The 21,997-nt window shown below is 41.6% G+C and overlaps 1 protein-coding gene across 2 annotated transcripts in view; it reads right to left on the bottom strand.

The window, feature by feature from the left end:
• Positions 1-21,997, bottom strand: part of cnot6l (CCR4-NOT transcription complex, subunit 6-like) — a 75,362-nt gene that overhangs the window by 5,659 nt on the left and 47,706 nt on the right. For both annotated transcript variants that reach the window (XM_078402264.1, XM_078402274.1), the window contains exons 7-11: positions 14,468-14,625; positions 10,001-10,155; positions 4,195-4,343; positions 1,306-1,539; positions 673-875 (exon numbers count right to left, since the gene is read on the bottom strand). In XM_078402264.1, the coding sequence (XP_078258390.1) occupies positions 673-875; positions 1,306-1,539; positions 4,195-4,343; positions 10,001-10,155; positions 14,468-14,625 (899 nt within the window). The remainder of the gene's footprint in view (positions 1-672; positions 876-1,305; positions 1,540-4,194; positions 4,344-10,000; positions 10,156-14,467; positions 14,626-21,997) is intronic.

Here is a 21,997-nt window from a genome sequence, read left to right as displayed (position 1 = left end):
ATATTTCATTTCAGTTTTTGGCAATGCTGTCTAACAATTTGATTATGCAACTAAAAACTAGAACTAAAATGAATAGTTTTTAATTAAAATCCATGAAAACGCGAGTTTATACAGTTATATAATTTAAACACTAATAAGGTGCACTTAAAAATCTAAATGATCTGACACTTGCCTCTCAGAGTGATTCCTGTCAATGGAAACAAATAGAATTCCTGAACATACCAATTTTCAAAAGAACGAGTGAGAACTGTGGAAGCTGGCATTCGGCTGCAAGACTCCATGTGGAGTCCAACATCAGCAAGCTCAAGATTTCAACCCTCTGCCCACCCACCTCCCTTTGCCCGCCCCCTACCCCCTCCACCAAATCACAAAAACACTGGTCTTGGTTTTAAAGTTAATAATGCAGGAAAAAACATTTTTGAAATATTCTATCAACAAGCCAGCTGAATGTTCATAAGTACTAATTGGAGTATGGTTTTTCTTCCAAAGTAAGCACACAATCTTAATTTTTAATCATGCAAATTTTTATTCTACACCATCGCCACCAAATTCATCAGAAACAATTTCATAAGTAGGAGTAAGTAAACTCTGCAGCAAATAACGAACTGCAAAATAAAATCTGCAAAACACAAGTTCAAGAGAAATGAAACCACAGTGCAGTCTATTACTTACCTTAAAGTCAAAAGTGTAATTTGTGTAAGGCATCAAGTTGTTTTCATAGGCGCTCTGGAGCTGGAAATCATGAGTAATTCTGCCATCTGAAGTTCCGTTCTTTCCATTGCAGTTGAAGTTGGTCAAACACTCATTGTACCTCAACTCCTTGAAGTCTTTGTGATTCTGTGCAACACCTCCACTGCTCAAATATTCCACAACACCTACACATCAAGTGGAGTTAATGTGGTGCATTTAAGCCATTGCATGTTAGTTATTATAAAAGCGCTGCTCACAGACTGGTAACTGGTTTACAGCTTCCTCCCTCCATTTTGCTTTGTCTTACACAGCAATTTGAACTACACAATGGATTACACAAAGCATTTTACAATATAATCTATTGAATACAAAGAAGTTTAAATCAAACTGATAAAGACTTTTTTTGAAACACATGAACACAGATTAGAAGCGAAGTACTTAAAACTGAACTGGACATTTCTTTCTGCATAATGCTGGAGATATTTTATATCTATAATTCTAGACTTTAGAGCAAATCATGGTCAAATGTGCAGACATTTATGTTTTAAAATTCACGAGATAATTCACAAATTAGTTTCGGTAATAATCATTGTATACTGCTCTTAATAATCTTACCCGAATCTGGCAGTGAATTGAGATCTGCACACAGCACCAATGGGATGCAGTTAGGGTCTGTAGAAGGGCAACTTGGCCTAAGAGATACGGCTGACTTCTCAAGAATAGCTTTGAGTTCAGAAATAATCATCATGGTTTGGATGAGCTTCACATCAGAGTATTCAGGGTCCCAGTGCATATGTGCATTAGCCACCAGAATTAGCTGCTTGTCTGCTCCATGAAGTGCCTTTGCACCTGAAAGGGATGACGCCTTTAAATGTATGCAGCAATTGAACAAAGAGAACAAAGTTAGATTTACATAGTGTCTTTTACAATCTCAGGACATCCCAAACGCTCTATAGCCAGAGGTAATTCTGATGGATACAGTGCTGGAGTAACTTGATTCTTATGTCTGTTCACCTGTTGTATCGCAGGAAGTGTGGCTAAAAAAATGCACACAGCAAGATTCCATGCACAGCAATAAGACAAATCTCTTAAATGTTGGCTAAAAGCAAAACACTGATTGAAAGGAAAATCTTTCTGCTCTACTTTGAACAATGGTGTACAATGGTCAACATCCACCCAGGGATGAATGGGATATTGATTTACTGACACATTTGAAGTAGCAGCACATCCTACAGTGCTACACCAGATGGACTTTATGCAAGGAGATATCCATTTAACATCTGGGACCAAAGCAGACATTTGTTCTGAACAAAAAACAAGCGCAACGTGCTGGAGTAACTCAACGGAGCAGGCATCATCTCTGGAGGACAAGGATAGGTGATGTTTTGGGTCAAGGCCCTTCTTTATTTTTATTAACTGACATGTGTATTTGAAAGTGATTCAAGGATGATGTTTAGGCTAGATTCCAGCAGTGAAGTGTTGAGTGGCACATTTTACTGGGTTACTATGCTATCCTTGGGGAAGGTGTCTGGTGGAAAATATCTTCAATTGGTCTTGATGGGCATGACTACAGATGTGTTCAAATTTTGAAGAGCCAAGAGTAATCTTTGTACATAGAAAAATATCCCTCAGACAGGTTGTCCAGTACTGGACTCGCCCTCCAATAAAATACACAATAATCTCATGAAATGGATAAAATGTATGCTTAAAGAAAAAGTCAGTTCCAGAAATGCTCTTCTTAGCAAGCTGAGTACCTCAAAATGGGGAGCAAATTCTAAAACCATTCGATCAACAGCTCTGGCTCTCTGCTTCTCCACTATCGAGTATGCCAGTGCAGTATGGGAGCACTCAGCTCATGCAGGGAAGATTGATCGTGTGCTAAACACAAACTGTCGCTGCATCAGTGGATGCATGAAACCTACCAAGACTGACAACATCTACCTACTCTCTGGCATTGCACCTCCTGGAATCAGAAGAGCTGTAGCCAGTCAAAAAGAACACCTCAGACAATCAGAGGATGAAAGACACCCCCTACATGACCACCCTTTGCTACCTCAGCGTTTGAAATCACGCAGAAGTTTCCTCTCATCTGTCCATCCCCTGGACTGCAGTGCATCGTCCAGAAGGCTCAAACTCTGGGAAGAGAGACTAGAGAAATCTCCGGAAGACACTCACATGGCAATCGATCCCTCTGAGAAACTCCCACCAGGTTCCGACCAACTGTGGATAACCTGGCACAGTCTCAACAGACTGCAGACAGGCATGGGGAGAAGCAAATCGAACATGCTGAAGCGGCAGACTGTGAGTGCGGACGGGGCCTCCAGACTATGGAATATCTCCTCAGCTGTGACATGCTGCATGACACATGCACTGTAAAGGATCTTGCAGAGGCCAATGACATGGCACTAAAATTTGCTCGCTATTGGCAAACAGCTGGGTGATGACGCGAATAAATAAATCTCATGAAATCTGTTTTTTTAAAAAACTTAGTTCCCTGCTTCATGGAGAGGAAACAATGAATGGCCTTGTTAAAGTTTGAAACATTGAGGAATCTATAACTGTACACTTCATTGTTAAATATTACAGAAAAACAAAAACAAAATAAAAGTTGACTCCCAAAAGCCTTTCTTTATCCAAATATTATAAATATTATAAATATTATAAATTATGATTTTTTTTCACTAGTGCCAGATAACGATAACAATGTAAGTAACATATTCTACAAGTCACCCTGGGTTAACTTCAGCCATTTTTTTTTAAAGGAACAAAATGAACAAACAACAATAACCCTCCCTTTTACCTAATGAATGGGGCAACAATGGAGAAAGATTCTTGAACAAACTTAGTTCTGAAATATATATACACCTTGTAGAAAACAATATTGCTTTCTGAAAGTAGGATGGCAAAAGATAATGAAATTTCATATGCCAAAATTAGTTGAGTAGCAAATGTACTGCTCCTTCAGGAGAGATTTCCAAATAGACATTAAATCATCCTATGAAGCAGCACTGAGCAGTTTAGTTTAGTTCACAAAATGCTGGAGTAACTCAGCAGGTCAGGCAGCATCTCAGGAGAGAAGGAATGGGCGACGTTTCGGGTCGATACCCTTCTTCAGTCTGAAGAAGGGTCTCGACCCAAAACGTCGACCATTCCTTCTCTCCTGAGATGCTGCCTGACCTGCTGAGTTACTCCAGCATTTTGTGAATAAACACCTTCGATTTTTACCAGCATCTGCAGTTATTTTCTTATAAGTTTAGTTTATTGTCACTGTGCTGAGGTACAGTGAAAAGCGTTTTGTTACGTGCTATCCAGTCAGCAGAAAGACTATACATGATTACAATCAAGTCATCCGCAGTGTACAGATAAAAGGGAATAACATTTACTGCAAGATAAAGCCCAGCGAAGTCCGATTAAATATTTAGTAAAAGCATTACATGTATGAGCCTTATCAAATAGTAAATCCATTTAACTTTATTTGCTGTTTTAAGAATACAAAACATATACCTCCAAACAGATCCTTGTGGACTTCCAATAGTACTGCGACTCCAATATTATCTTTTGTCATGACACGATTTAGCATGGCTTCGGATCCATCTGAATTAGCCATTGCCAATTGGTTGAATTCCACTGTGTGCTTCTGCACCAATGCAAATCTGAGGGAGTGAAGAGAGTGGGTAGGATTTACCAAATGTTTTCTAACAACCAAACCAAGGCATACATGGGCAACACGTGACAGTCTGAGGATTAATTTTAAAAAGACTGATGAGTTAAATAAAAAAGATCAAGTAAATAGTCATAAATTTATCAAAACTGAAATATCATAGATGAAATAATTGAATTGTACTATCAAAATGATCTTTTAACAGCAGTTCAAGTGGTAACATAACCTGTTATTCTATCTTCTGCTAATAGGGATGTGACAATGAGTGATAGGCTTCATTAAGGGTATAAAATTTAAAGCTTTCGAATTAAATTCTAATAATTAGCTTATTCTAACTTTACTGTGTGCACCAAAACATAGATAACTCAATTACTTAAAATAACGCCCAAATTTATTTAGTAGGGAAAAAAAACAAAATTTCTAAATTCACAAAGTCAACAAGTGCCAATTAATGACTTTTAAAATAATCTTAAGGTAAACTCTCAAAGATTTTACGATATATATATATTTGTAAATCCAAAGCCAAGAAACAAAAGTTTCCGTTCAATTTTGCAACAATCTGGTGTTGAATATCACATAAAAATCAAGAGTTCCCTCAGCTGGTGGAATTTACTTATTACACCTAAAATTTTGAGATGCAGCAAGTTCTGCTATCACACAACAGTAGCGCTCATAAGAAATCTTGCATTAAAGAAAATTGGCATATAAAAACAATTGTGCCAATGGGGAAAAGAGCATCTGGGGCTAGAGAATTTCAGAATCACAATAAGAAAGTCTCCCAGCAGCCACCCCCCCCCCCCCCACTTGCAGCATTTTCAAAAATCAAGGTCTTTTTAATTACTATACATTTATGTTTGTTACTGCAAGATAAAAACATTAAAAGTTATAGCTGCATTGTTTTACAGAGTATCATTACAAAATGTGAATGGATACTATTGCTTGTTTATTTCAACGGCCAGCTATGGATGCTTTCAGACTTTGCTCATATGAGACAATGGTGGCACGATGGCGCAAGTGGCAGAGTTGTTGCCTCAAAGCACCAGACTCTGGTTCAATCCCGACCTTGGGTGTTGGCTGTGCGGCACTTGCACATTCTTTCTGTGACTGCACGAGTTCCCTCCGAGTGCTCTAGTTTTCTCCCACATCCCCACATGCGAGATTATAGGTTAACTGGTCTCTGCAAATTGCCCCTAGTATGCAAGGAATTATGTGAAAGTGGGATAACAAAGCACCAGTGTGAACGGGTGATTGATAGTCAGTGTGGACGAAGTAGGGTGAAGAGCCTGCTTCCATGCTGTATCTCCAAAACTAAAGAGTCTGATTACTGCTGGGAGTTACAAAGAAACAATTCCCCTCCCCCAAGACAATCCCCCGTCTGCATTTATTTTCTGCTTGTCAGTTTCCAAAGTAACTTAGTTTTCTTATTCACAGTTAAAATCACATCTTAACCAATTAGACCTAGAGAAATACAAATAATTTCCCCTGATTCAGCAATCACGTTGTATATAACACGTGTTTTAGTAATAACTACTGTATTGGAATTAAACAAAAAAACTTCTCAGATCCCAGCAGCTAAACAGCATCTGAGGAGATCTGCGAGTATAGAGGGAAGAGAGATGAATAAAGAAGTGTGCTAGAGAGGTGAGACACTGGCTAATTGGTGGAACCATGCGAGGTGGGACATCATGCGAGGATGGCGCCAAGTGGGGGAGGGGGAAGGGTGCAGTTTAAAAATAGAGGCTCATGGGTGGACACAATTATGTAAAACAAACAAAAGTTAGGCAAATTGAGTTAGGTGATGCAGGGTCTCAACCATCCCTTTGTCTCCACAGATATTGCTTGTCCTTTCATGTTAGAAATTTATGCAGTACCCTCCTTCACTACATCTAGCATTGTACATCCTCTTGCCATGGTAATGACATCAGACAGGCAAGATTATGCATCTTCCATTGTATTCAGTCTAACTAAATACCAATTACTGGATAGATATTTTTAAAATAAATGTGATAAATACTGGTGCTATTAATTCACTCTCATTTATTGCTCATCCTTCGTTTAACAAGCATGATCAATCTTTCTTCACTGCTGCTGTCCGCTCTTTTCCCACTCCATGAAATCCTAATGGATATGGCCAGATGAGAGGTGTTAAACCCAAGTCATGCTTACTGAAGATAAGCTACAAAGAAAGTAGCAGTGTATTGCAAATGTCATCATGTGTCATCAGGAAAAATATTAATTTCTCAAGAAAACGATGGATCTCTGTGTTGCGAGTAGTTAGTGGATTTCTAACTTGAAATCAACCACAACAGGATTAACATTATACAAATAGAAAGAAAGCTTTAAAACTCAAATTCACCATTAAAAGGATTTCAAGTGTTCGTTCCTACACAAAGAATAAAACCTGCAATGAAAACTGAAGATGCTGGAAACACCCTGCAAATCTAGTAACATTTCTGGTGAAAGAAAGAGTGGCAAAGGACTTCCATTACAACTGAGAAAGTTAGAAATTAAACACATGTCAAGTAGCAGAGGAGTAGGAGGAGTGGATAAAGTGAAGGAAATGTCTGTAATAGGATTGAAACTAAGTGTGACACAAGTATTGGGGAAACTGGCCAGGAGACTGGGGTGTAGACTTATTGATTACAGCCACCTTGTCTGGAGAAGATAAAGTAAAACAGAAAAGGAGGAAGGAAATTTTTTAAAAAGAAACTGAACACAACAGATGCTGGTAATCTGAAATAAATCAGAATGTTGGACATAATCAGCAAGTTACACATCATCTATTGAGAACGAAAGGCAAAATTAAGTTTAAAATTGCCAATGCCGTAACTCAAACAAAAATAGAAAATGTTTGTAGCATTTTCTGAATTTGTAGCAGGAGTTAATCTTTCATCAGAACTCACTAGTTCTAATTCTAAGCAGAAAGATAGTTCACCTGAAAATCATGAAGTTATTGTGGCCATTTTTAGATCCTATAATGTGTTCAATTGCACGATGAGATGCTGTTCCTCAAGCTTGTGTTGGAAAAGGTACAACTGGGGTCCTGGATACTGGGAAATGAAAACCTTCAGTGTTCAATGAATTTACTACCCCAATAACCACTCTTTCTAGCTTGCATCATAACTGATCGGTGACAGGTGATAACCTATTATCTGGACTTAAGTGCTGAGTATTCCCAGCATTCTTTTATCTTTCAGATTTCCAATATCTGCAGTGGCTTGGACTTCACATTTCCAGTATTGTTTTTTTCCTCTCTTACTCTCATCTCCTGGTTTCATCCATGTTCGCACACTTTCTCCAGATGGAATATCTGTGGATAGGGCGAGCAGCTTTAAATACCTGGGAGTCCACATCACGGAAGATCTGACATGGACAACACACATTGCCGTACTGGTGAGTAAGGCAAGGCAGCGCCTTTTCCACCTCAGACAGTTGAGGAAATTTAGTGTCTCTCTGAGGATCCTTCAGTGCTTCTACTCTGGGGCTGTAGAAAGCATCTTGTCCGGGAACATAATAATCTGGTTTGGGAACAGCTCTGCCCAGGACAGGAAGGCTCTGCGGAGAGTAGTGCGTTCGGCTGAACGCACTATGGGAACTACACTCGCCCCCCCTGCAGGACCGATACATCAGGAGGTGCAGATCCAGAGCCAGCAACATTATGGGGGACCCCTACCACCCCAGCAACGGACTGTTCTAGCTGCTACGGTCAGGCAAACGCCTCCGCTGTCACACTGTGAAAACAGAGAGGATGTGACGGAGTTTCTTCCCACAGGCCATCAGGACTGTTAACTCTCATATCACCAGGGACTAATTAAATTAACTGTATTAATTTATTTTTTGTGTCAAAATTTTTTTTTCTATTCTGTTTTGTAGTTTACCACAATCCACAGGCGTTGCCACTTTCATTTTACTGCACATCTTGTATATGTATGTGACAAATAAACTTGACTTGACTTGATTAACCACTGTACTGATCATGCATTCACCACCATTTCTTAGATGGAACAGTGTCAGTTCGTCTCTCTTGGACTGCACCTTATGATGGACATTCCCTTTGTTCTCATTATTCTTCCCCATCTCTGCAATCCAAAATGTTTGATTTCTAACTTTTCCAACATATGCTGAAAGATTGTCGGTCTGCAGTATTTTGGCTGCAGTCTGCACATTATTTTTTCTTTAGGATTATCTTACGTTATAACCTTCCTCCCCTTCACATAACAATTTTTTCTTGCCACGTAAATGAATGAATATTACATTATTCACAACTTAATTCAACATTATTCAACATAATCAAAATTATAATTCCTAAAAAAGGCCATCTGCACAACTAAAATACTGAGGAGCATAAATATATTAAAACATCTTGGTTGGAAAAGGAGAGCTGGAGTTTCAGGATTTAATTTAATTAATTGAGCAATATCTGTTAGATTAATTTCAATTTTGTATGTACATTTACCTTGGGATTTTAATAATCAAACCCTTAAATGTCTTCCATACTGATAAGCAGGGACATGAACAAGCTATATGCAATTCAAACAAACAACCTTAAAAATAACATTGTAAATATGTTTTCCAGCTCAAGCATAAAACATTTTCAACATTCTATCACTGTTTATTGACCCATGAACTGAAATGCACGTCTGCCCATAACAATGTCCAAATGCCATAATTACATGCTTCAGTTTGCAGCAACCGTGCTTGATTCGCCTGCACTGCAATTTTTTTATAACGCAACATGACATAAATACCCCGCAAAAAGAAAAGCTTGGCCAATTTCACATTCTGAAATATCTTGCTTGTGAATTATGGTTTAAGTAATCTGAATTTATAATATAAATATTTAAATAAGAGTCCAATGCTTTTGTGTGATCCCAAATGTTCTTCCTTATTACAATCAATATACTCTTCAGTGCAATATGATAAAACTATCAGAAAATTGGAGCATAATTGGACACTGGTACAATAATGAAATACATAGATTTTCAGGAATTCATGATACCAAATCTCAAAATGCAGATTTATCTAATGGTATTTAAACTCAAATTTTGGTTCATATTCTCCATTGCAGTTCTTTATGATCATGTTGTTTCAATGAACAATCCCTGGCCAAGCTAACCGACAACTGAACTGACACCAATCTTCTGCTTACACTCTGCCCCTCAGACAAAAGTAACAGCACGTTGGCATGAACATGCTCTGGAATCCTCTGAATGATTTTTTTTTAAACTACTGTCAGCAGGGAAACAACACACATCAAATTGGAAAAAATAACATGACATTTTCTAGAAAGAATGTGAGCAAACATCTAGCCAGACCAGGAATATTTCAAGAGCGTTTTCAAGTAAATCCAAACTACACTTGCTGTAATTTTCAGACCAAATTGTGATTATGGACTTTAATTATAGTGAATGCATAATTATAAAATGGTACAAATACATGCTATAAATTCCTTATATCAATTAGAGAGGAGCTTCTGTTAATCATGACAATTAATTTAAACATCCATGATGAATGAAGTTAATATTACCAAATGCATTTGCGTTATTGGTGAAACAGATAAGATTTAGACAAACAATTAAAAAAATTCTCATCAATGAAAGTTAACTGGAAGATAGACCATTTAAAAAAAATCTATCAGCCAAAACATACTTCTCTGTTTTGAAGAATATTGCACATCCATCTACATGCTTCCTTTCCTGTTCGGACATGAGTTTGGCACGAGATTTGGGACAGAAGAACCCATCAAAGCCTCGTTGTTTCAACTCAGGCAAAAAGAGGTTAAAGTATTGCTCCGTTTCTACTTCCTATTGAAGAAACAGAAACATATTAAATTTTACACATCTATCAAGACAGAAAAAAATTAAATGGCAATAGCTTGAATTTATTTTTATTTTTAAATTGGTGCTGCTGTGCTAGAAATCAGACACAAACCCCATCCCTCCCTGTTGCGGGGAGAACGAAAGGGGGAGGGGGCGCAGAGAAACACATTAAAGAGTATGTGATGAGAGACAGAAGCACCTGGGCGGTCTGCGAGTACAGAGGAGATACTGCAAGAGTGCCAATAAAAGGCAGGCGGTTCACTGTACACAACAGTAGAAGTACAAGTCTTTTTTTTAAAACTACAGGGGGATACTTACCTGCGAGTGTTTGCGATGGAGGACTAAGAGCATGAAAACCAACCGGCGCTCCATGGGGTAGTACCAAGAAGGAAACTAGTCATATATTTATGAGGTCAAAGCATCACTAATATACAAGTCTTAACTCCATTCACTTTCAAGGATTTGTCTAGGTAACATACTCAAAAGAAAACGTAGAAGACGTAGTAGGCTATTCAAAACTTTGGGTCTGTTTCAAGATTCAACACAATTATGGCTGATCAACGACTTCCGTGTCCTGCTCTGCCTTCTCCCAACATCCCCGAATATCTGTTGATACCCTCCTTCCAAACGTACACAATTTAATTGTTCCCAGCTAAATGATTCACTTCACTGCATCTGCAAATTATTTACAATTTCACCAATCTGTCTACACTCTCACTTTCTTCATCTCGATATTTTTGGTTTCAATATACCACAGACCAGGCCATTAAAACACATTCTGAAAAATGCAGTGGCCACAAAACTGTCAATTGAGGGATGCCAATGTACACTCTGTGCAAGTCTAAACAACATTTTCAGCACTATCTTCTGCCCCTGTCCCTGGCCATTGTCTATTCATTTTGGGGGTGCTCTTTTAATTGCCACAAAATGTAATTTCCCACAACATATAATGCACAACTTCAAAAAATATCTTCTTAGAAGTTTACTTGCAATCAACCACGCCGTTCAGGACAACCATTGGTCACTTCAAAGAACTGAAGTTAATCAAACATAAATTACTTTCAATAAATCATTAATTTTAGCCTGGATTCTAAAATTCTCACTTTCAATGTATTACCAAGCAGCTTGGCTAATCACTTTCTCTTTAACAATAACCACATTTGCAGTTGTTCAATGCTGTGGCCTCATTCACTGTATATGGCCAGTTCTGGAATCTCGTTCCTTATTCCCACAGCAACTGAAAATGCACCACATTCACATTATTTGATCTTTCTAACTTGAGTACAGCCAAACTTTAAAATTATTTCTTTAAATTGAATTATCTCCCAGAACTGGTAGAAACCTCTAACTTATTGGCAGCTGATGCAAATTGCACTGGTATTTTGTACATGCCCTCTGCCTTTACAAGGTGAGAATCGTTTGATGACCACTCTTCCTTTCCTATTCTTTAAACTGTGATTATTTTTGAAAAAATAATCTGCCTTCAAAGAAATAATACCTTTGAATATCGTGAGATACGCGTTATTGGGTGGGAAAATCAATTTTCTCCTATTTCTTTCATCTGTAAAAATTGGCACACACAAGCATTGTAGCTGCTTACAATGACATTTACCTGATTTACCAAGGAGTGAACAAATACTCTACAGTATTCAAAACAGAGGGTGAAGATGGCTTTGTTCCTTGAATTAGTTGCCAAAAGACAACAATGGAAACAATCTCTTACAATCTTAAGAGCTAACAATGCAGAGGTGGATCAATTGTCAAGGTAAATTTAAATGTTTTATGGTAGGAGGAAATTTTCAGTTCAGTTATGTACCATATCCAATTCTGGTACTATTTTATTTTATTGTTTGCCATTAAACCTTGGACAAAACCCAGAAGGAAGGCAAGGTCAAACAAAGCAGTACCATATAGGCAGCCTTTGTAGAATAAACCAATAATTATTAGTTATAGGGGAGACAATAGAAGAGGTAGCATGTTCTAAAGTACACCTGCAAGCTGCAAACCATAATTTGTTCTCAGAATGATGAACTGGCACAATTCAAGTGGCCTGGGATGAAGTGGAGGACACAGAAATGCCCAAGTTAACTAGATGCCCATGTTTACTCGATGTTGTCAGTTCAATTCTGCCATTTTCCATTATGTTACTTGTGGTTCCCAGTCTTTCCTCGTGCTTATTTGAACCACTCCATTAATGTTCCTTGTCCCCCGCATGGACCTGAAGGTGCATTTAGTATATTGGAACATGGACAAATCCATGTACTCCAGAGATGCTGCCTGATCAACTAAGTTATTCTAGCACTTTGTGTCCTTTATTGGAAATGAGAGACATACTTGAAATAGACTTAATCTGTTGTCTTTATATGTGTACAGTCACTGAAAGGGTTGTCCATCCTCACAATATCTCTCCACTGCATTCAGAGAATTACCTACAATATATTTCTTCCCACAGCTGCAGGGTTTTATCTATCGTCTCCAAAGAATCTCTTATTGCTCATCCACATGCTGTATTCAATGAGCAAAATAGTTCACGGGCTAAAAATAAAAAGTAAACCTTTTTTTTCAGTCCCATCAAAATTAAAGCTTTTCACCAAACTGTCTTTCCCATGGTATTTCTGAAACTGAAGCAGATGTTTCATAACCTTCAACAACAAACAATGTTGGAGAAATTCAGCGGGGCCCAGCAGAATTGGTGGGCAGAAAAAAAAAGTCCACATTTTGAACCAAATCAGACTATTTGCAACAAGAACAACATTTGGTTGAAATACCTGCATCAGGACTGAGAATGCAGTGGGAAGAATGAAGTTAAAAGAGGAAGACGGGGGCCAGTAAGTGGTGGTGGACTGAGGAAAGTTGATGGATGATGGGCAGAATGAGCCAGGTGGGGGAGGGGGAACTGTAAGTCAGATGGACAAGACCAAAACAAAAGGCAGATGAAGCCAGGTAAGAGGAAGGCAGGGTGTGGAGACCATTAGGAAGGTAGTAAGTGGGAATTCAAAGGCTGGAATCTGATAGGTAAGGAGGGTAATAACAACTAATAATGAGGAGAGAAGTGGGGGAAAAAATAAGATGGGGATAGGAAATGTGATGGGGGCTGGGGGTTGATTGGAAAGAGGGAAAGCATAGCAAGTAAAGATGAAATTAGGAAATCCAATGTTCGTAGCACTGGGTTGTACAGATCCAGGTGGAATGATGTTGGTGTTCCTCAGCCTTCACCTAACAACCACCTGACTTCATCTTCACCCTTCCTCAGTCCACCGATCACCAGCGAGTCCCTGTCTCACCACTTGCCCTCTCTACTTTGTACCGTCTATCTTCCCTTTTCACTCTCAACCCTGATGCAGGGTTTCAACCAAAACATCAAGATTTCTTCTACCGCCTCACCGCCTCACCACCCCACCCCACCCCACAGATGCTTCTTGACCTATTGACTTCCTCCAGCAGATTGTGTTGCTCCAGATTCCAGCACCTGGAATGCCTTGTGCCTCAATTCATAACCTTGGTCCATGTTCTCACCCCAGGATTAACTTTAGACTACATATTCTGCAAACGCACATTGGCTCCCAGTTAAACTCTTCTCAATTAAAAAAATCTTACCCTGCATGACATTGTCTCCTCGATATCTCTAATTACAATTAGTCCTAAAACCTTTCAAGGGATTAAGACTCCTATTCCAGCTACTTCATCACTGCCTCCCCAACTATGACTTCTCTGCTAAGGTCCTGAAGAATGGAAGGCTTAAAACTCTACATATTTATTTTCTTCTGCTCACTAAAATATTACAACTGCAGTTTAATAGCCATAATGTCACCTTAGTCAGCTTTGTATTTCGTTTGATAAATCATATGAAGCTACTTGGAAAGGTAAGCTACATTTGACAAGCAAGCATGGTAATTTCATTTTTCTTGGAAACAATATTTGCAATGGCTTTGAAAGACAATGTTAAAAGAAAAACGAGGAAGGTGCAATTACAGATATGGATGTGCATGTGCACAAGTTTCACTTCCTGGCTTCAGCCTGCTGTAAACAGAATTGGAAACCGAAATAAAACATGTGCAACATAACCCGTCACACTTTCCCCCAATTTTTTTTTTCTCTAGCCTTTCGGTGCAATGAAGGTTACTATGTAAACTCAGACCTCTAATTGGGGATTTGAACACCCAATTAGTACTGTGGTGTTAAGACCAACCCATCAAGCCATTGAGGGATATAGATCTCCTTCCTCAACGAGTATAACTTTTATTTATTTAGTGCTTGCAGGGAGGGATAATATTTGTTTATATGCACATCTGGCTACCTGAAGGCTTAGGATGTCTGCATCACAGTTTACGATTTCTTCCATGATTCCTTTTTTCCTGTACTCCCAGTTCAAAGCCCAGGATGGGCAGTAGCCGTATAGCTGTCTTGTGGCATACTTGTCACATAGAACATTATAACACATGACAGTGAACAATGCTGTAAAGAAAATCCATACATCATTAAAAGGAGTAAACCATCATCAGTTTAACTAACATTGGGATCGCACTGGATTTGATGGACTAATGAACAAACAAAATAAAACAACTAATGCAGAACAAAAGACAAGAGTGCATGGACATCACATATGGATATCAGTGGCTTAAAAAAGCATGAGGATAACTTAACAAATTTCTAAAATATTGATATGAAAATACATATAAACATGCTAACTTAATTGATATCTAAACTTCATTGGTGTGACGAGATCAAATACAAAATAAATATTTTTGTTGAACTTTCCAATTAAAAGCAATGTTAGCAATGTAAAACACGTTTAGATCAGATGTAAGATGTGTTCAATAACGGTGATGTTTCCTTAATACTTATATACTTGAGAGAACCCAAGAAAAAGTACCAGGTTATATCATTTTTACTTTTTTTACAACACATCAATAGCTTTGCACTATTTGGTGCCTCTCCTGTTTGCAATTTCAACAAAGATTTAAAGGAACTAGTTTCATTGGGCTTTAAAAGACCAAATCTTTGTATTCCCCCTGAATTGTTGATAATACGAATTCTTGCTGATGTATTATCCATTGATTCCAATTCTTTCACAATATTGCACTTGGCTGCTCATTGATAAGTTAACACAGTATTTTACAATGGAGGTAGAGAGCTCTGTCTATTTATGTTTAACAGGAATAAATAGTTAGCACTTCAAAATAGTCTCAGTGCATCCGTTCAACTGCAAAAAAAGCAGATTCTCCACTGCATCCCTGGTTAAGAACAACTCACTTGAAACATACCAAGACTATTTTGGTAACTCCTTACCTAGAAATTGATCTGCACTATTAAAAGCCTGCTGTGGACTTACTGTGCAGTTTTGTGCCGGCTGCCACACAATACTGGAAACCCAGCTGCTGAAAAACGGAGACTGACTGGCCACTGTACAATACAATACAATACAATATATCTTTATTGTCATTGTACCCAGGGGTACAACGAGATTGGGAATGCGCCTCCCATACGATGCAATAATTTAAGTAATTAACAGCAACCCAACGAAACGAAACAATTGTAACAGTTTTTAGACAGGGTAAAGTGCAAGTTGATCTATGCGTTGTGGCCATCCGGCTCAGCAGGACCGGTTCATAGCAGCTATGGCCCTGGGGATGAAGCTGTTCCTGAGTCTGGAGGTGCGGGCGTAGAAGGCCTTGTATCGTCTGCCCGATGGAAGGAGTTCGAACAGACTGTTGCAGGGATGTGAAGAGTCTTTGTGGATGCTGGTGGCTTTTCTGAGGCATCGTGTGTTGTAGATGCCCTCCAAGTCTGGTAGCTGTGTTCCGATGGCCCTCTGAGCTCTATGGACTACCCGCTGTAGAGCTTTCCTTTCTGCCTCCGTGCAGCTGAGGTACCACACAGGGATGCCATGCGTTAGGATGCTCTCTATGGTGCAGCAGTAGAAGGTCGTCAGCAGCTGTTGGGGTACACCAGACTTTTTCAGTGTTCTTAAGTAGAACAGTCTTTGTTGTGCCTTCTTGACCAGCGCAGCAGTGTTATTGGACCATGTTAGGTCCTCCGAAATGTGAGTGCCCAGAAACTTGAAGCTGGACACTCTCTCCACACTGTCCCCGTTGATAGAGATCGGGGCATATTCCCCGTTATGTGACCTACGGAAGTTGATGATCAGCTCCTTGGTCTTGGTGGTATTTAGGGACATGTTGTTATCCGAGCACCAGTCCGCCAGGTTCTGCACCTCCGCTCTATAGTTTGTTTCATCCCCGTTGGTGATCAGCCCGATCACCGTTGTGTCGTCTGCAAACTTGACAATGGTGTTGGTGTCGAATGCAGGAACACAGTCGTGTGTGAAGAGGGAGTAGAGCATGGGGCTCAGAACACAGCCCTGTGGTGTGCCGGTACTCAGGGTGATGGTGGAGGACAGGTGCGGGCCCATTCTCACTGCCTGCGGTCGTTCCAGCAGGAAGTCCAGGATCCAGTCACATAATGACGAGCTGAGGCCTAGCTGGTGGAGTTTGGTGATGAGCTTGGTGGGGATGACCGTGTTGAAGGTGGAGCTATAGTCTATGAATAGCATCCTCACGTACGTGCCCTGTCTCTCTAGGTGAGTCAGGACAGTGTGAAGAGCCAGAGAGATGGCGTCCTCTGTGGATCTATTTGCCCTGTATGCAAATTGATGTGGGTCCAGTGAATCAGGGATGCTGGATTTGATGTGTGAGAGGACCAGCCTCTCAAAGCACTTCATGACTATCAGCGTTAGGGCAACCGGGCGGTAGTCGTTCAGATTGGAGATCTTCGCTTTTTTCGGCACCGGAACTATGATAGCCAACTTCAGGCACTTGGGGACCGTAGCTAGAGATAATGACAGGTTAAAGATCCTGGTGAATACCTCAGCCAGCTGTTCAGCACAGTCCTTCAGTACCCTTCCTTGAACTCCATCCGGTCCTGCAGCCTTGCGTGGGTTGACCCTTTGCAGAGCGCGTTGTACCTCCTGTGTGTTCAGTTGCAAGACCTGTCCCACCGCCTCGGCTGGGGTTCTTTCACTCAAGGTGGTTTTGCCAGTTTCAAAGCGGGCAAAGAAGGTGTTAAGCTCGTTGGTCAGTGCCATATCGCTGTGGGGGCAGGCAGGGCTGCTCTTGTAGCCAGTGATGTCCCTGACACCCTGCTACATGCTTCTGGTGTCCGTGGTGTTGAAGTGGTCTTCCACCCGTTGCCTGTGGGTGTCTTTGGCCCTTTTAATACCTTTGTTCAGGTTTGACCTGGCAACACTGTATGCTGAAGTGTCACCAGATTTAAAGGCATTGTTGCGTGCCCTCAGCAGGTTCTGTACCTCCTTGTTCATCCAGGGTTTCCGGTTTGGGAACATCTTTATCTCCTTGTCCTCCGTGACATTCTCCACACAGCAGTTGATGTAGGAGAGCACAGTGGATGCGTATTCCTCCAAGTCTACCTCTGAACCGTAGGTGGCCTGTTGTGCAAACAGGTCCCAGTCGGTGCGATCAAAGCAGTCCTGGAGTTGTAGGGTGGCATCCTCGGGCCATATTTTGACCGTCTTTATTGTGGGTTTGGTCTTGCGGATGAGGGGTTTGTATGCGGGCAGTAGAAACAGTGAGAGGTGATCGGATTGTCCCAGAGGTGGGCACGGGAGAGCTCTGTAGGCGTCCTTTACATTGGTGTACACCTTGTCCAGTGTGTTTGAGCCCCTGGTAGGGCACTGCACATGCTGATGGAATTTGTGGAGCGAGGCTCGTAGGTCGACCTGATTGAAGTCCCCTGCAACAATGAAGGCACCGTTGGGGTGGGCATCCTGCTGCTTACTGATGGCCGAGTGTAGCTGTGCTAGTGCTAGGTTAGCATTAGCCTGTGGGGGAATGTATACGGCCATGATGATGACCACCGTAAACTCCCGCGGCAGATAGAATGGCCTACATTTGAGCAGTAAGTACTCCAGGTCTGGGGAGCAGTAGCTCTCTATTGCGGAGTGGTTGGTGCACCAGTCATTGTTAATGTAGATGCAGAGCCCACCGCCCTTGCTCTTACCGGAGTCCTTTGTTCTATCAGCACGATGTAGTGAGCGGTTTGTTAGCTCCACAGCCCCGTCGGGGACCAGCGCGTTGAGCCACGTCTCCGTGAAGATCAGCGTGCAGCAGTCTTTCAGGGATAGCTGGGTGTTGATCCACAGCCTTACCTCATCCAGCTTGTTGGAGAGTGACCGGACATTGGCGAGAAAGATGCTTGGTAAGGATGGTCTTTGTGGGGCCCTCCTTAGCCTGGCCTGCACCCCCGCTCTCCGACCACGTTTTTGCTTCCTCTCCCTGCGCTGGCTCCGTCTCCAACCCCCCGGTGTGGTGGTCCAGGGGCCTGTTCTACCAAGCTCCGTCGGGACTTTGGTGAGGGTTTTGTGGTACTCACCAGCCAGTCTCTCGCAGCCGTGTCCGATGTTGAGCAGCTCCATGCGGCTCCATGTGCGATCCGCCTTCCGGGAGCTGCGGTGCCTTGGGGGACACGCTGCTGCTGCCTTTGGACCTGGACCTGCTGCTGCTGCCGTTGGACCTGGACCTGCTGCTGCTGCCGTTGGACCTGGACCTGCTGCTGCTGCCGTTGGACCTGGACCTGCTGCTGCTGCCGTTGGACCTGCTGCTGCTGCCATTGGACCTGCCGCCGCCGTTGGACCTGCCGCCGGCGCTGGACCTGCCGCCGCCGTTGGACCTGCCGCCGGCGTTGGACCTGCCGCCGGCGTTGGACCTGCCGCCGGCGTTGGACCTGCCGCCGCCGTTGGACCTGCCGCCGCTGCCGTTGGATTTGGACCTGCCGCTGCCGTTGGGTCTGTACTCACCGCCACGGGCTTCGACTGGATTCCGGTGCAGGTAGGGTTTTTCCCACCGCTACTGGGCTGCTCCGTGCGTGGTTTGCAGCGCTTTGGAGAGCACGATGTTGCTGTGTGAGGACGTGCTGTCGCCCTGGAATTCTTCGTGGTGAAGGTAAGTACGTTACGTTTTCTGGTTGTACTTTTTCCTGTTTTCTCGCAGCCGCATTCGGTGCTGGGCTGCTCCGAATTGCATCGAATGTGGGAGCGCAAAGCCGCTGCGTCTGGACGCGCCGCCATCTTAACCCTCTTAATTATGAATCACAGAGCTTGGAGGATCGGGGGGTGGGGAGAGTGGATGCAAGAAAGAGGTGGAAGGGTCTAGGGAACACGTGGAGAGCAGACGATTAAAGAGGATCTACCGGGGCTGGGCCATCAACGAGAACAGCTTCAGATGATCTGACAATATAATCTAATTTCTCAGTCAATACGTCGCAAGAAATAATGTTGCCCCATGGACAGTTGTCAGGTTATTCACCACCACAATCCCAGAAGTGGTTCGATTCAACCCATAAATCTTCATAATCACATTCCTTTGCAGATACAAGCAAATTTCAGGCACACAGTGCCGTGCAAAAATAACAGTCTTGGTTTATAGTGTGATTTTCTTGGTCTATATTGTGACTAATTCTTCACTGTGCTAATATTAGCCCAGAGAAGAAATCAGTTAAGCACATCTGTGCTCAAGAAATCTACAATGAGGGGGGAAAACATTGTAAGAGCAATGGTTGAAACATGAAAGTAAATGGTTTATGGATCTTCGAGGTAAGAGGAAAAAGAGGAAACCTATGAGAACAACACACTTGAACAGGAAGAGCAGGATATTTGTGCGGTAAATGGAAATATGAATCTGACAATATGGTTTATCAAGTATCAGATGACTTTACAACACACCAGAATAGCAGAGAAATTTGATCAATATAGTTATCCAATGAGTTATTCATTAGGCAAATACAACAGCAGGTCTTAATTTTTCAATGTCTAATATTGACAATGACAATGACTGGCATCTTACATTTTGAACATTGAACTGCTATTTCAAGTCATCTATAAATATTTAAAAATTTTTTTAACTTTAAATTAACCCATTTGAAAATTACTTTGAATGCAGGAAAAATACTTATCATAGTATCACACACAATTTAATTCACAAACAGTTGTTAGGTATCAGTGGACCCAGATGCTGGGATTTTCCCTCCCCAAGTTTAAATATGAATTCAAGACTCAAATCTAGAGAACGAGTGACAGAATTATACAGCCCACCAGGTGACAAGAACTCTGCCCATGTTAGTAGGAAATGCTGCTGTTAAAGATGGTACATGGAAGTATACCAGCTGCACTGAGGTGAAGGTCTTTAAGTACTCTTTCAGAGATCTTATAAAAAAAAAATTAAACTCACTCACAACCCTATCAAATATTGAGTTCTCAACCACAACTAGAATCATCGAATTGATCAACTTAGTGGCTGCTCCAAGAAACGTCATGTCAGCTCCAGTCCTCCACCTGAGTTTAGAGTGTAGTTTAGAGATACAGCATGGAAACAGTCCCTTCGGCCCATCGAGTTCACGCTAACCATCGATCACCCGTTCACATTACGTCCATGTGTAAAAAGGAACTGCAGATACTGGTTTAAACCGAAGATAGACGCAAAAAGCTGGAGTAACTCAGCGGAATAGGCAGGATCGCTGGAGAGAAGGAATGGGTGACTTTTCGGGTCGAGACCCTCCTTCAGAAGAAGGGTCTCGACCCGAAACATCATCCATTCTTTCTCCCCAGAGATGCTGCCTGTCCGCTGAGTTACTTCAGCTTTTTGTGTCTATCTTCACATTAGTTCCATGTTATCCAACTTTCTTATCCATTCCCAACATACTGAGGCCAATTTTACAAAGGTGATTTAACATACAAACCCACATGTCATTGGGATGTGGGTGAAAACTAGAGCACCGGATGAAATTCACGGTCACAGGGAGAGCCTGGTGAGCACTGCGCCAGCACAGAAGGGAGTTCCTGGCGAAGAGACGGCCCTGCGGCCAGGGTTAAGCCGGCCAAGAGCTGGCATAGCCGCCGACCCAGCGAGGATGACCATCAGCAACCGAGGGGGGACGTTGGCGAGAGTTGAGCGCCCGAGAGATGCCAAATTTCTGGGCATGCATATCTCTAAGATCTGTCCTGGACTCAACACATAATGCAATCTAAAGTATGTCCATCAATGCTTCGACTTCGTTAGAAGATTGAGGAGATTTGGTAGATCAAGATTTGGTAGCATATTGATTGGCTGCATCATGGCTTGGTTCGGCAACTGAAACGCCCAAGAACGAAGAAGATTGCAAAAAGTGGTGAACACTGCCCAATCCATCATGAGTACTGACCTCCCTATCATCGAAGGGACCTACGGAGTCATTGCCTTGAAATGGCAACCAGCATTGTCAGAGACCCACACCGTGGCCACACTCTTATTTCACTCCTGCCATCAGGAAGAAGGTATAGGAGCCTGAAAACTGTAAAGTCTAGGTTCAAGAGCAGCTTCTTCCCTACATTCATCAGGCTATTAAGCACTACAATCTCCAAATAATCTCCGACTTACATAGACTTGTGGACATTCTTTTAGTCTTTGCACAATGCTGAACATTTTTTGTCGTTTAGTATGGTGTTTACAGAGATCTACAGTGCCCTCCATAACATTTGGGACAATGACCCATCATTTATTTATTTGCCTCTGTACTCCACAATTTGAGATTTGTAATAGAAAAAAATCACATGTGGTTACAGTGCACATTGCCAGAAATTACAGCAGTGTTTATACATAGTTCCCCCATTTCAGGGCACCATAATGGTTGGGACACAGCAATGTCATGTAAATGAAAGTAGTCATGTTTAGTATTTTGTTGCATATCCTTTGCATGTAATGACTGCTTGAAATCTGCGATTCATGGACATCACCAGTTGCTGGGTGTCTTCTCTGGTGATGCTCTGCCAGGCCTGTAT

The sequence above is a fragment of the Rhinoraja longicauda genome, chromosome 1 (assembly GCF_053455715.1).
Source record: "Rhinoraja longicauda isolate Sanriku21f chromosome 1, sRhiLon1.1, whole genome shotgun sequence".
NCBI classification, from domain to species: domain Eukaryota; kingdom Metazoa; phylum Chordata; class Chondrichthyes; order Rajiformes; family Arhynchobatidae; genus Rhinoraja; species Rhinoraja longicauda.
Note: the sequence above shows the minus strand (reverse complement) of the source record. Positions and strands in the feature narration are given on the sequence as shown.